At 40.8% G+C, this 15,195-nt stretch overlaps 2 protein-coding genes across 2 annotated transcripts in view; one reads left to right on the top strand and one right to left on the bottom strand.

Moving 5' to 3' along the window:
- LOC129845697 (protein FAM227B-like) overlaps positions 1–15,195 on the bottom strand; it is a 106,305-nt gene that overhangs the window by 32,333 nt on the left and 58,777 nt on the right. The window lies entirely within an intron of this gene.
- Positions 35–15,195, top strand: part of LOC129845699 (fibroblast growth factor 7-like) — a 59,810-nt gene continuing 44,649 nt past the window's right edge. Inside the window, exons 1-2 of the mRNA XM_055913584.1 lie at positions 35–445; positions 1,363–2,214. Of these exons, the coding sequence (XP_055769559.1) occupies positions 1,926–2,214 (289 nt within the window). The 5' untranslated portion in view covers positions 35–445; positions 1,363–1,925. The remainder of the gene's footprint in view (positions 446–1,362; positions 2,215–15,195) is intronic.

Here is a 15,195-nt window from a genome sequence, read left to right as displayed (position 1 = left end):
GGTGGAACAGAAGGGGGGAGTTTTGGGGCGAGGGTTGGTGATGAACGGGGGTACTCTCGCTCTCTCCCTCTCTGTCTCCCTCTCGCTCCACCAGTGACAGCTGAGTGGCTGGGAGCTAATTGCTGTTGCGTGAGGTCAGAGAGACATTTATCTGACTGAGCTAGCCTTCCCTGCTAGCCCACAACAGACAGACAGACGGACAGGGAGGATGTTGCACAGCTCACACTACAGAGAGGAGAGCCTGGCTGCTAAAGCACTGACTAACTGAGAAGTCCCAGGGACATGCACACACATACATACAGTCTTTCTCTCTCTCTCACACACACACACACCTACACACACACAGGTTGTCAGTGATCAGGAGCAGTGGGATCACAGGAACTCTAAAGCTTCTAAGGAAGAGGAATACCACTAACTGTTTCATCTCTAAACGCTCCATACTAATGTAAGTTTTTATTCCAACTTTATTCAACTCTTCTCTATTCGTTCTCTCTATATTTATTTACATTTTATTGAACCAGTCAATTCAGTTAAGAACTGCTCTGCAGTAAGAAAACTTTTAGGAAATGTATTAGGAAATGAATTAAGAGTTGTTGGATTATTTGTGATTCAGTGAATTGATGAGTGAATGTGTGTATAGGAGCTCAGGGTTTGGTGAGGCTTCTGTTTATCTGTTGAGACTGACTGAAAGTCTATAGACGTGTTGCAGACAGATACAGATATTACAGATAGAGGTTTAGAGATATATATAGAAATATAGAGATAGCAGCTCTAGGATATTTCCATCTATCCACACACACTAAAGGAGACTTCATTTCACTTCACTTTTTTGACTTTATTCAGGAACTTGAACTCGCATCTTGAGCTGCCATCTTTTGAGAATCACATCTTGAGCATGCACAGCTTCCATTTCCATTTCCAGACAACTCTGTCTGAGACAAATGACAACAACAAGATCGCAGAGACCGATAGAGCCATTGACAACACAATCTATGAAATCGGACATATGACAATCAGTGTTGTTGCTAATTGAATAGGTTTTGAAAGCACAGATCAGTAAGGTACAGTACAGTAGGCAGAAGACTGGTCTGGGGACAGTTTGGTAAACCACTACACACTGGGATTAAGAGGGACCGGCTACTAGAGCAAGGTTACAAACCTAAAGCAGATGTCCAGTGTTACATTCAGCACTGCAGCTCAACTCCTCACTTTAACACTCAACACTGTCTGGGAATCAGACTATCCAAGTGGGAGTGAGTAGTAGTATACTGTAGATCCACATCCACTGGACTGCTGTCTAAATTACAGGCTGGAGAAATTGCAGACATCTAACACACACACAAACATCCTTCTCTTCCACAGCTCTGGCCTCCACAGAACCCCTGAAACATCTGGAAACATCCGGAAACAGACAAGACAATGTCTGCTGTTGGACGACGGTCTCCTCTGCCGGGATCACACAGCCGACACACACAGTGAGGATTACACTGAGACAGACAGACGGACATCAACATAAAGACTGGCCTCATTCATACAGAGAGACAGTGAGACAGACTGACGGACATCAACATAAAGACTGGCCTCATTCATTCAGAGAGACAGTGAGACAGACTGACGGACATCAACCTACAGCCTTGTGTCCTTACAACAGAGAGACAGACAACAGCTCCAAACAGAGAGAGACATCACACTAGTGCCTGGTCACTCTGCAACCCTCCTACCCTCCACCCACTCCACCTCCCACCAGCTGGCCTCAGCGCCCCAGCCAGGGGTTACAGGTCACAGGTTAGGGGGACCAGCCCGTCCAGGCTCCTAGTGAACAGCGCTAGGAGGGCTCCGTCTGGCACTCTGTTCTGTTCTGTCTGCCGGAGCAGACAGCAGTATTTCAGCATGTTGTCCGTGGCGCCCCACAGCAGTGCATTATAATGCCCAGATGGATGCCACTGCCATGCAACCTGCCTAACTTGCTGTCGGGACTGTACCTTCACCTCATCTTCCTGCTGGGCAGCGTGTGTGTGGCCTGCAGCAACTGCACACCCGAGCAGCTGGCCGCCATCATGAACTGCTCCAAGCACGAGCACCACGCACGGAACTACGACTACATGGAAGGGGGAGATGTACGCATACGACAGCTGTTCAGCCGGACGCAGTGGTTCCTTACCGTCGACGACTACGGCAACATCAACGGGACACAAGACCCCACCAACTGTTACAGTAAGACCAGTGTTTCCCCTATATACATTAAATCGTGCCCGCTGCTGTTAAATCGTGGCCTCCGCTGCTAAATCATGCCCGACGCTGCTAAATCGTGGCTTCCGCTGTTAAATCGTGCCCGCCGCTGCTAAATCGTGGCTTCCGCTGTTAAATCGTGCCCGCCGCTGCTAAATCGTGGCTTCCGCTGTTAAATCGTGCCCGCCGCTGCTAAATCGGGGCCGCCGTGTGCCCGCCGCTGCTAAATCAGGGCCGCCATGGGTAAATCTGCGCCGCCGCTGCTAAACCGTGGCCTCTGCTGCTAAATCGTTGCCGCTGTTGGTAAATCGTGGCCGCCGCCGCTAAATCGTTGCCACCTCTGCTAAATCGTTGCCGCCGCCGCTAAATCGTTGCCGCCGCCGCTAAATCGTTGCCGCCGCTGCTAAATCGTGGCCGCCGCTGCTAAATCGTGCCCGTCACTGCTAAATCGTTGCCACCTCTGCTAAATCGTTGCCGCCGCCGCTAAATCGTTGCCGCCGCTGCTAAATCGTGGCCGCCGCTGCTAAATCGTGCCCGTCACTGCTAAATCAGGGCCGCCGTGCCACCTCTGCTAAATCGTTGCCGCCGCTGCTAAATCGTTGCCGCCGCTGCTAAATCGTGGCCGCCGCTGCTAAATCGTGCCCGTCACTGCTAAATCAGGGCCGCCGCTGCTAAATCGTGGCTTCCGCTGTTAAACTCGCTGAATCGTGCCCGACACTGCTAAATCGTGCCCGACACTGCTAAATCGTGCCCGACACTGCTAAATCGTGGCCTCCGCTGCTAAATCGTGTCCGCCGCTGCTAAATCATTGCCGCCGCTGCTAAATAGTGGCTGCCACTGTTAAATCGTAGCCGCCGCTGAGTGAGACTGATCTATATACTGTATATATATCTATAAAACGCCACCAACTGTTACAGTGAGACTGATCTATATACTGTATATATATCTATAAGACCCCACCAACTGTGACAGTATGACTGATCTATATACTGTGTATATATATATAAGACCCCACCAACTGTTACAGTAAGACTGATCTATATACTGTATATCTATCTATAAGACCCCACCAACTGTTACAGTGAGACTGATCTATACACTGTATAGGGCAGCAGGTAGCCTAGCAGGTTAGAGCAGGTGTGTCCGGGCACTCGAGGGGGAACGAACTCAATATACTTTAAAATGACTAAAACCAAAAAATCAAAACTGAGTATAAATGATAATGGACCTACAATCATACAGTTTCTTGACTCTGTCGAGCTCGCTAATAATCCCAGAAATGAAAGCTAGACAGTCCGGGAGCATTGAAAATTCCCAAAACGATGGATAGAAAACTATTTTTAACGGAGCGAAAATATAGCCAATTTTTGGTGTGGCCCCTGGACCTCGACCAAATAGGGGCTCCTGGAACAAAATTAGTTTGACACCGCTGGGTTAGAGCATTGAGCCAGTAACCGACAGGTCCCTAGTTCGAATCCCTGAACCGACAAGGTGAAAATCTGTTGATGTACCCTTGAGCAATGCACTTTACCCTAATTAACCCTTAACTCGCCAACTGTTACAGTAAGAATTATCTATCTAGTGTCTATCTATATCTATAAGACCCGCAAAATGTTACAGTAATGTTACAGATCCAAATGTTATATTATATGTTTTATACCCCATTAATTGCTACAGTAAGGCTGGTTTTATTATCCACATCTTAACATCTACAGTATGTGTTGTCTTAGGACTCATCACTTCAATGGAATTCAATCAAACAAACTCATATTGCGCAGGTCGTAGTTTGTAAACAAAGATAGATACCGCGTAAACTGGTGGGGCAGGTTTGATTGAATTCCAGTCTGTGTTGTACGATTCATCTCTTACTAACAGGTGGCTCTGAGTAGACTCTCAGGAACAGTAGATGTAGAGAGGGTGACTTAAACATTCTACTCACTGTATATTTATGGGCTGCTTTAGACTCTCAGAGATGTCTAAACATTTTTACGGCTGATGTGTTACTGCTAATAACAATATGGTTGAGCAATGTCCACGTTGCTGAGATCTTAGTCACTCATGTCTAGTCAGAGATGGAGAGAGAGAGAGAGACAGAGAGAGAGAGCAATAGAGAGGGGGAAAGAAAGAGACAGAGAGCAGAAAAACAGAGAGAACAGAAAAACAGAGAGAGAGAAACCAAAAAACAAACAGAGGGAGAAAAACCAAGAAGCGGAGAGACAGAGAGCTCAGCTGGCAGATTCCTCTGTGTCTATGTGAGTTATTTCCCAGTCTGTTGAGTGAGTAATAAGGATGTTGGAACACGGTCATATAGCAGCTAGCTCTCTCCCCTCTGGGACTCCCTGGAGCAGCCTGATGTTATTGTCCAATGTTCCCTCTGCAGTGTAATCACACTGGTAATGGGTCATGTGTCTCTGTTAGGGCAGCCAAAGTGACAGAGGTAAAGTGAAGCAGGTGTGGGCTCTGGCCAAGCAAACCATAACACCATGTAAACACAGCCACTAATGAAGTAAACCAAGGGGCTGGGAGTTGGGGCTGGGGATGCAGACGCTCAGGACAAATGAACTGGCATGTAGCACGCACGCACCCACACACACACACATATTAAACACCTCAGTGAAGTGGCCCAAGCTGACCTAGTCTATCCACAGAGATACGGAGTTAGTGTGTGTGAGTGTGACATCAAAACAATCACTCTATAGGTTTCAATAATGTCTGTCTGTCTCTTCACTCTCCGCCCGCCCGCCTGTCTGTTTGCCTGTCTGCTCACCTGCCCGTCTGCCTGCCTCCCTCCCTGCCTGTCTGTCTATCTGTCTGTGTGTCAGTGGAATGCTGGCGTGACCAGGGTAGCCTGTCTACCTGTCTGTCTGCTCACACGCCCACCTGTCTATCTATCTATCTGTCTGTCTGCCTGCTCACCTGTCCATATGCCTGTCTATCTGGCTGTGGAATGTTGGCGTGACCAGGGTAGCCTGTATACCTGGCTGTGGAATGTTGGCGTGACCAGGATAGCCTGTCTACCTGGCTGTGGAATGTTGGCGTGACCAGGGTAGCTTGTCTATCTGGCTGTGGAATGTTGGTGTGACCAGGGTAGCTTGTCTATCTGGCTGTGGAATGTTGACGTTACCAGGGTAGCCTGTCTACCTGGCTGTGGAATGTTGGTGTGACCAGGGTAGAATGTCTACCTGTCTATCTGGTTGTGGAATGTTGGTGTGACCAGGGTAGCCTGTCTATCTGGCTGTGAAATGTTGGCGTGACCAGGGTAGCCTGTCTATCTGGCTGTGGAATGTTGGCGTGACCAGGGTAGCCTCTGTCTCTGGTGAGGAGGGGGAAGATGGGTCTTGCGAAACAAAAACTGGCCTTGAAAAGCAGAGAAATGGATCCACCCAGATGTGTCTGACAATAGCAAGCAGGGAGACATGCAGGCACGCACACACGCACGTACACACACACACACACGCACACACACACAGGCAGACAGGCCTTTGAAGAGCCCAGCATGGGCATGAATACAGCTAATAAATCTTTGATTCATATTGCTCTGTTCCTCTCTGGCCTGGGCTAGGCTGGGCTGGGGTGAGGTGGGGAGGGCTGGGCTGGGCCGAGGTGAAGTGAGGTGGGCAGGGCAGGGCCGAGGTGAAGTGAGTAGGGCTTGGGGGACTAACCAGCCTTGAACACAACCGCTGCACAGACAGACAGACAGACAGACAGACAGGTAGGCAGGCAGGCAGGCAGGCAGACAGACAGGCGGACACAAACATGACAAAGTGGGGAAAGAGTAACTGTTGGTCACAACAGTTTGTTCTCACCGACCTGAACTAAATTTTTCGTTAAGAGCATCTCTGAGCACAGATGACAATCTAAGACTTTACTCATACAGTGAACAAGTTCAGCGATGGATTATGAAGTGAACTCTGACAGTCTTTCAAACTAGTGTCTGAGACTTGTGATGGAACTTGATGTACTCCAATGGCTGACAGGAAGTCATTTAGATACATACATTTATGTGCTATTTGTGCTGACTAGAGCAGACTAAATCATCCAGTTGCTCTTGTTTTCTAGTCAGTCTTTCTAACCCTTTATGCTAAAACAAGAGAGTACCCCAACAATGAGATACTGTTACAGGAACAGGCATAGGATCTGTTTCTCAGGGTGGACAGTGTTAAGAGGCTGTTACAGGAACAGGCATAGGATCTGTTTCTCAGGGTGGACAGTGTTAAGAGGCTGTTACAGGAACAGGCATAGGATCTGTTTCTCAGGGTGGACAGTGTTAAGAGGTTGTTACAGGAACAGGCATAGGATCTGTTTCTCAGGGTATTCTGCTCAATGTCCTGTCCACTGTGTTAGTCCAACCTGACAACCAAAACAAACACAGGTAACACACTGTACTGTATGAGCTAACAGGCCTATAGTATAGTATATTACACCGGACGAGATAAAAGTCGGTGCCTGAATACCCATATTTGCGTTCGAAATAGTAGGCATTTTGGGTATGTTTTATAATACGTGATATTTCGTAAAATAATAAGAATATGCTTTAAATGCCAGGATGTCTTACTCATTTCCGCTTTTCATCTAGTAGAATACTCTGCACGCTATTGAAGAAGAGAATGGTCTTTCCAGACTCATGGCTTTCACAACAGCTGATAATCAGCTGAGGGGACGTGCTGTACCAAAATCAAAATTTCCTTTCGTAGGATAGCTGGAGGCAAAGTCATTAATATTCATGAGTTACGTCGGGCGCTTGGTTGAGCCTTTTTGGGTGTGTGACTTCACACAGATGCACTGAAAAGGCGTGCTCGCTGGGATGATCAGTGAGCACCGACTTCCAGCTACATACCAATTATTCATAAAGCAAGTCCACAAATTATTATTTTAAAAATGTATACAAACTGTCTGTTGCTTGATATGAGCAAGTCAACCCAAATGTTCCAAAGAATAGGAAATCGACAATTAGCTAGCGAGTAGTGGCTACTGCCTGGCCAGTGAGCTAGCTACATTTCAGTCAGTAGCTATCCTTCTAAATGCGATGGTCACTGGATAAACTATACAGCTATGAGTTTGACATATTTTGTTGAAAACAAACTAGCATCCAGTTGTTGTTGCCCATAGTAGAATCATATCTCACCAACTGGCCCCTGAATCCCGTGTCTATGTGGCCATGCATAAACTTCCGAGTCTAGATGTAGTTCAGCTAACGTTAGCTAGCTACCTAGCATTGCTAGCTGAACTGTTTCATAAAAAAACAGCTGAGGTGACTCAAACCCTGTAGCTAGCGAACAAGCATTCCTCGGCGACAATGTTACTGCGGTGCAGGAATATTAGATATGTATTTGAATTGTAAGATAACTGTCATTAAAGTTGGTGGTTACTACTGGATTTAGATCCGAGGTGAGAGAAATTGCCCGCCAGTGTTTTGCGTTTTGGTTAGGACTAGGAGTGATGTCACGCAACCAAGAAGGCTCAACCACTCACCAGACGGATAATAATGACATTTTTGCCTTTTGCTATCCTACATTTTAAGTACCAAAATGAAACAATGGCAGGAATCAACACAATTGTGCATGAGATGACGCATTCTCAGTAGGATGAGCCTAGTATGCTGATATTTGTTGCTTACTGCATTAGGTTTTTATTAAACAGTATGTTCTAAATAGTAAACTCAGCAAAAAAAGAACCGTCCCCTTTTCAGGACCCTGTCTTTCAAAGATAATTCATAAAAATCCAAATAACTTCACAGATCTTCATTGTAAAGGGTTTAAACACTTTTCCCCATGCTTGTTCAATGAACCATAAATAATTAATGAACATGCACCTGTGGAACGGTCGTTAAGACACTAACAGCTTACAGACGGTAGGCAATTAAGGTCACAGCAATACATACTTAGGACACTAAAGAGGCCTTTCTACTGACTCTGAAAAACAACAAAAGAAAGATGCCCAGGGTCCCTGCTCATCTGCATGAACGTGCCTTAGGCATGCTGCAAGGAGGCATGAGGACTGCAGATGTGGCCAGGGCAATAAATTGCAATGTCCGTACAGTGAGACGCCGAAAACAGCGCTACAGGGAGACAGGATGGACAGCTGATCGTCCTCGCAGTGGCAGACCACGTGTAACAACACCTGCACAGGATCGTACAGCCGAACATCACACCTACGGGACAGGTACAAGATGGCAACAACAACTGCCCTAGTTACACCAGGAACACACAATCCCTCCATCAGTGCTCAGACTGTCCGCAATAAGCTGAGAGAGGCTGGGCTGAGAGCTTGTAGGCCTGTTGTAAGGCAGGTCCTCACCAGACATCACCTGCAACAACGTCGACTATGGGCACAAACCCACCGTCGCTGGACCAGACAGGACTGGCAAAAAGTGCTCTTCACTGACGAGTCACGGTTTTGTCTCACCAGGGGTGATGGTCGGATTCGCGTTTATCATCGAAGTAATGAGCGTTACACCGAGGCCTGTACTCTGGAGCGGGTGCGATTTGGAGGTGGAGGGTCCGTCATAGGCAATCTCAATGCTGTGCGTTACAGGGAAGACATCCTCCTCCCTCATGTGGTACCCTTCCTACAGGCTCATCCTGACATGACCCTCCAGCATGACAATGCCACCAGCCATACTGTTCTGTTAGTGATTTCCTGCAAGACAGGAATGTCAGTGTTCTGCCATGGTCAGCGAAGAGCCCGAATCTTAATCCCATTGAGCAAGTCTGGGACCTGTTGGATCGGAGGGTGAGGGCTAGGGCCATTCCCCCCAGAAATGTCCGGGAACTTGCAGGTGCCTTGGTGGAAGAGTGGGGTAACATCTCACAGAAAGAACTGGCAAATCTGGTTCAGTCCATGAGGAGGAGATGCACTGCAGTACTTAATGCAGCTGGTGGCCACACCAGATACTGACTGTTACTTTTGATTTTGACGCCCCCTTTGTTCAGGGACACATTATTCCATTTCTGTTAGTCACATGTCTGTGGAACTTGTTCAGTTTATGTCTCGGTTGTTGAATCTTGCTATGTTCATACAAATATTTACACATGTTAAGTTTGCTGAAAATAAACGCAGTTGACAGTGAGAGGACGTTTCTTTTTTTGCTGAGTTTATATGATTAGTACACAGTATGCAGTTTAAGTAAGTAGTAGGCAAACCAGATTTCAGACACAGCCATTGGCAGAGCATATTAATCTGAATTGCTAACATATGACGCTAGTAGAGGACTGTTGGCTTGTAGTGAAAACACTGAATAAGGGTCTTCATAGACAGCAGAGCAGGTTTTACTGTGTCTGGTTTTAAGGAAATCATTTGTAACTGTATGCCAGGAGTCTGCAAGAGCCAGTTTAAACCAGTGATTGATTTCTTTTGGCCCCCCAAAAGTTTAGTACATTTTAAGATTTTTGTTTTTGGTCAAAAGAAAATACTGTAAAATCACCTGGAATTCAGCTAGAAATTTGTTTAATTTAGGAAATCTGTTCCCAAGTATTCCCACAAATTTAAAAAAGAGACGTATGTGATCTTGTCTCAATGTATTCAAGGTATGAAAGTATTGTTATTTTCAAATACAATCTCTTTTTCGACTTAGTTGTGGTCAATTTGTAGTGTACAAATGATTAAAGTTATGTTCTGACCATCCGCTCCGACAGAAATCGTCCTGCGGCTGAATGTAGTTGCCTAACCCTGCTGTAGGCTATTCAAAAACACACGGGAACACTCTTAAACCCTCCAGACAGTTTGCTGGTGAGTGTGTTGTGTCTGTTGCCCCAGTTGCCCCTGTTATAATCCAGTACAACTGTCACGGTCGTCGTAAAGATGAGACCAAGGCGCAGCGTGAGTAGAGTTCCACATAATTTTAATAAACTGAAACTCACCTAACAAAACAAAATAAAGAACAAACAAAACGTGAAGCTACTGATGTGCACAAAGACAACTATACGTAGACAAGATCCCACAACACAAACGAGGAAATGGCTACCTAAATATGAACCCCAATCAGAGACAACGATAAACAGCTGTCTCTGATTGGGAACCATATCAGGCCAACATAGACATACAAAACCCCTAGACATACAACACCCTTAGACATACAAAACTAGCGTATCCACCCTAGTCACACCCTGACCTAAACAAAATATGTAGAAAAACAGAGATATCTAAGGTCAGGGCGTGACAACAACAGATATACTATATAATAGTATTGTTATCCTGTTATAATCCAGTACAACAGACAGACTATATAATAGTATTGTTACCCTGTTATAAACCAGTACAACAGATAGACTATATAATAGTATTGTTACCCTGTTATAATCCAGTACAACAGATAGACTATATAATAGTATTGTTACCCTGTTATAATCCAGTACAACAGATAGACTATATAATAGTATTGTTATCCTGTTATAATCCAGTACAACAGACTATATAATAGTATTGTTACCCTGTTATAAACCAGTACAACAGATAGACTATATAATAGTATTGTTATCCTGTTATAATCCAGTACAACAGACAGACTATATAATAGTATTGTTACCCTGTTATAAACCAGTACAACAGATAGACTATATAATAGTATTGTTACCCTGTTATAAACCAGTACAACAGACTATATAATAGTATTGTTATCCTGTTATAATCCAGTACAACAGATAGACTATATAATAGTATTGTTATCCTGTTATAAACCAATACAACAGACTATATAATAGTATTGTTACCCTGTTATAAACCAGTACAACAGATAGACTATATAATAGTATTGTTACCCTGTTATAAACCAGTACAACAGACTATATAATAGTATTGTTATCCTGTTATAATCCAGTACAACAGACTATATAATAGTATTGTTACCCTGTTATAATCCAGTACAACAGATAGACTATATAATAGTATTGTTACCCTGTTATAAACCAGTACAACAGACTATATAATAGTATTGTTATCCTGTTATAATCCAGTACAACAGATAGACTATATAATAGTATTGTTACCCTGTTATAAACCAGTACAACAGACTATATAATTGTATTGTTACCCTGTTATAATCCAGTACAACAGACTATATAATAGTATTGTTACCCTGTTATAAACCAGTACAACAGATAGACTATATAATAGTATTGCTATTCTGTTATAATCCAGTACAACAGACTATATAATAGTATTGTTATCCTGTTATAAACCAGTACAACAGACTTTATAATAGTATTGTTATCCTGTTATAATCCAGTACAACAGACTATATACTAGTATTGTTACCCTGTTATAAACCAGTACAACAGATAGACTATATAATAGTATTGTTATCCTGTTATAAACCAGTACAACAGACTATATAATAGTATTGTTACCGTGTTATAATCCAGTACAACAGATAGACTATATAATAGTATTGTTACCCTGTTATAAACCAGTACAACAGACAGACTATATAATAGTATTGTTATCCTGTTATAATCCAGTACAACAGACTATATAATAGTATTGTTACCCTGTTATAAACCAGTACAACAGACAGACTATATAATCGTATTGTTACCCTGTTATAATCCAGTACAACAGACTATATAATAGTATTGTTACCCTGTTATAATCCAGTACAACAGGCTATATAATAGTATTGTTACCATGTTATAAACCAGTACAACAGATAGACTATATAATAGTATTGCTATTCTGTTATAATCCAGTACAACAGACTATATAATAGTATTGTTATCCTGTTATAAACCAGTACAACAGACTTTATAATAGTATTGTTATCCTGTTATAATCCAGTACAACAGACTATATACTAGTATTGTTACCCTGTTATAAACCAGTACAACAGATAGACTATATAATAGTATTGTTATCCTGTTATAAACCAGTACAACAGACTATATAATAGTATTGTTACCGTGTTATAATCCAGTACAACAGATAGACTATATAATAGTATTGTTACCCTGTTATAAACCAGTACAACAGACAGACTATATAATAGTATTGTTATCCTGTTATAATCCAGTACAACAGACTATATAATAGTATTGTTACCCTGTTATAAACCAGTACAACAGACAGACTATATAATCGTATTGTTACCCTGTTATAATCCAGTACAACAGACTATATAATAGTATTGTTACCCTGTTATAATCCAGTACAACAGACTATATAATAGTATTGTTACCATGTTATAAACCAGTACAACAGATAGACTCTATAATAGTATTGTTACCCTGTTATAAACCAGTACAACAGATAGACTATATAATAGTATTGTTACCCTGTTATAATCCAGTACAACAAATAGACTATATAATAGTATTGTTACCATGTTATAAACCAGTACAACATATAGACTATATAATAGTATTGTTACCCTGTTATAAACCAGTACAACAGACTATATAATAGTATTGCTATTCTGTTATAATCCAGTACAACAGACTATATAATAGTATTGTTACCATGTTATAAACCAGTACAACAGATAGACTATATAATAGTATTGCTATTCTGTTATAATCCAGTACAACAGACTATATAATAGTATTGTTATCCTGTTATAAACCAGTACAACAGACTATATAATAGTATTGTTATCCTGTTATAATCCAGTACAACAGACTATATAATAGTATTGTTACCCTGTTATAATCCAGTACAACATACTATATAATAGTATTGTTACCCTGTTATAAACCAGTACAACAGACTATATAATAGTATTGTTATCCTGTTATAATCCAGTACAACAGACTTTATAATAGTATTGTTATCCTGTTATAATCCAGTACAACAGACTATATAATAGTATTGTTACCCTGTTATAAACCAGTACAACAGACTATATAATAGTATTGCTATTCTGTTATAATCCAGTACAACAGACTATATAATAGTATTGTTACCATGTTATAAACCAGTACAACAGATAGACTATATAATAGTATTGCTATTCTGTTATAATCCAGTACAACAGACTATATAATAGTATTGTTATCCTGTTATAAACCAGTACAACAGACTATATAATAGTATTGTTACCCTGTTATAATCCAGTACAACATACTATATAATAGTATTGTTACCCTGTTATAATCCAGTACAACAGACTATATAATAGTATTGTTATCCTGTTATAAACCAGTACAACAGATAGACTATATAATAGTATTGTTACCCTGTTATAATCCAGTACAACAGCTAGACTATATAATAGTATTGTTATCCTGTTATAAACCAGTACAACAGACTATATAATAGTATTGTTACCCTGTTATAATCCAGTACAACAGACTATATATTAGTATTGTTACCCTGTTATAAACCAGTACAACAGACTATATAATAGTATTGTTACCCTGTTATAATCCAGTACAACAGACTATATAATAGTATTGTTACCCTGTTATAATCCAGTACAACAGATAGACTATATAATAGTATTGTTATCCTGTTATAATCCAGTACAACAGATAGACCATATAATAGTATTGTTACCCTGTTATAATCCAGTACAACAGATAGACTATATAATAGTATTGTTACCCTGTTATAATCCAGTACAACAGACTATATAATAGTATTGTTACCCTGTTATAAACCAGTACAACAGATAGACTATATAATAGTATTGTTACCCTGTTATAATCCAGTACAACAGATAGACTATATAATAGTATTGTTATCCTGTTATAAACCAGTACAACAGACTATATAATAGTATTGTTACCCTGTTATAATCCAGTACAACAGACTATATAATAGCATTGTTACCCTGTTATAATCCAGTACAACAGACTATATAATAGTATTGTTACCCTGTAATAAACCAGTACAACAGATAGACTATATAATAGTATTGTTACCCTGTTATAAACCAGTACAACAGACTATATAATAGTATTGTTACCGTGTTATAATCCAGTACAACAGATAGACTATATAATAGTATTGTTATCCTGTTATAATCCAGTACAACAGACTATATAATAGTATTGTTACCCTGTTATAAACCAGTACAACAGACTATATAATAGTATTGTTACCCTGTTATAATCCAGTACAACAGACTATATAATAGTATTGTTACCCTGTTATAATCCAGTACAACAGATAGACTATATAATAGTATTGTTATCCTGTTATAAACCAGTACAACAGACTATATAATAGTATTGTTACCCTGTTATAATCCAGTACACCCGATAGACTATATAATAGTATTGTTATCCTGTTATAAACCAGTACAACAGACTATATAATAGTATTGTTACCCTGTTATAATCCAGTACAACAGACTATATAATAGTATTGTTACCCTGTTATAATCCAGTACAACAGACTATATAATAGTATTGTTACCCTGTTATAAACCAGTACAACAGACTATATAATAGTATTGTTACCCTGTTATAAACCAGTACAACAGACTATATAATAGTATTGTTACCCTGTTATAATCCAGTACAACAGATAGACTATATAATAGTATTGTTATCCTGTTATAAACCAGTACAACAGATAGACTATATACTAGTATTGTTATCCTGTTATAAACCAGTACAACAGATAGACTATATAATAGTATTGTTATCCTGTTATAAACCAGTACAACAAATAGACTATATATTAGTATTGTTATCCTGTTATAATCCAGTACAACAGACTATATAATAGTATTGTTACCCTGTTATAAACCAGTACAACAGACTATATAATAGTATTGTTACCCTGTTATAATCCAGTACAACAGACTATATAATAGTATTGTTACCCTGTTATAAACCAGTACAACAGATAGACTATACAATAGTATTGTTACCCTGTTATAATCCAGTACAACAGATAGACTATATAATAGTATTGTTACCCTGTTATAAACCAGTACAACAGATAGACTATATAATAGTATTGTTACCCTGTTATAAACCAGTACAACAGACTATATAATAGTATTGTTACCCTGTTATAAACCAGTAC

This window comes from Salvelinus fontinalis, unplaced genomic scaffold (assembly GCF_029448725.1).
Source record: "Salvelinus fontinalis isolate EN_2023a unplaced genomic scaffold, ASM2944872v1 scaffold_0339, whole genome shotgun sequence".
Lineage (NCBI taxonomy): Eukaryota > Metazoa > Chordata > Actinopteri > Salmoniformes > Salmonidae > Salvelinus > Salvelinus fontinalis.
The sequence above is the reverse complement of the archived record's forward strand: the minus strand, read 5'-3'. Positions and strand labels throughout refer to the sequence as shown.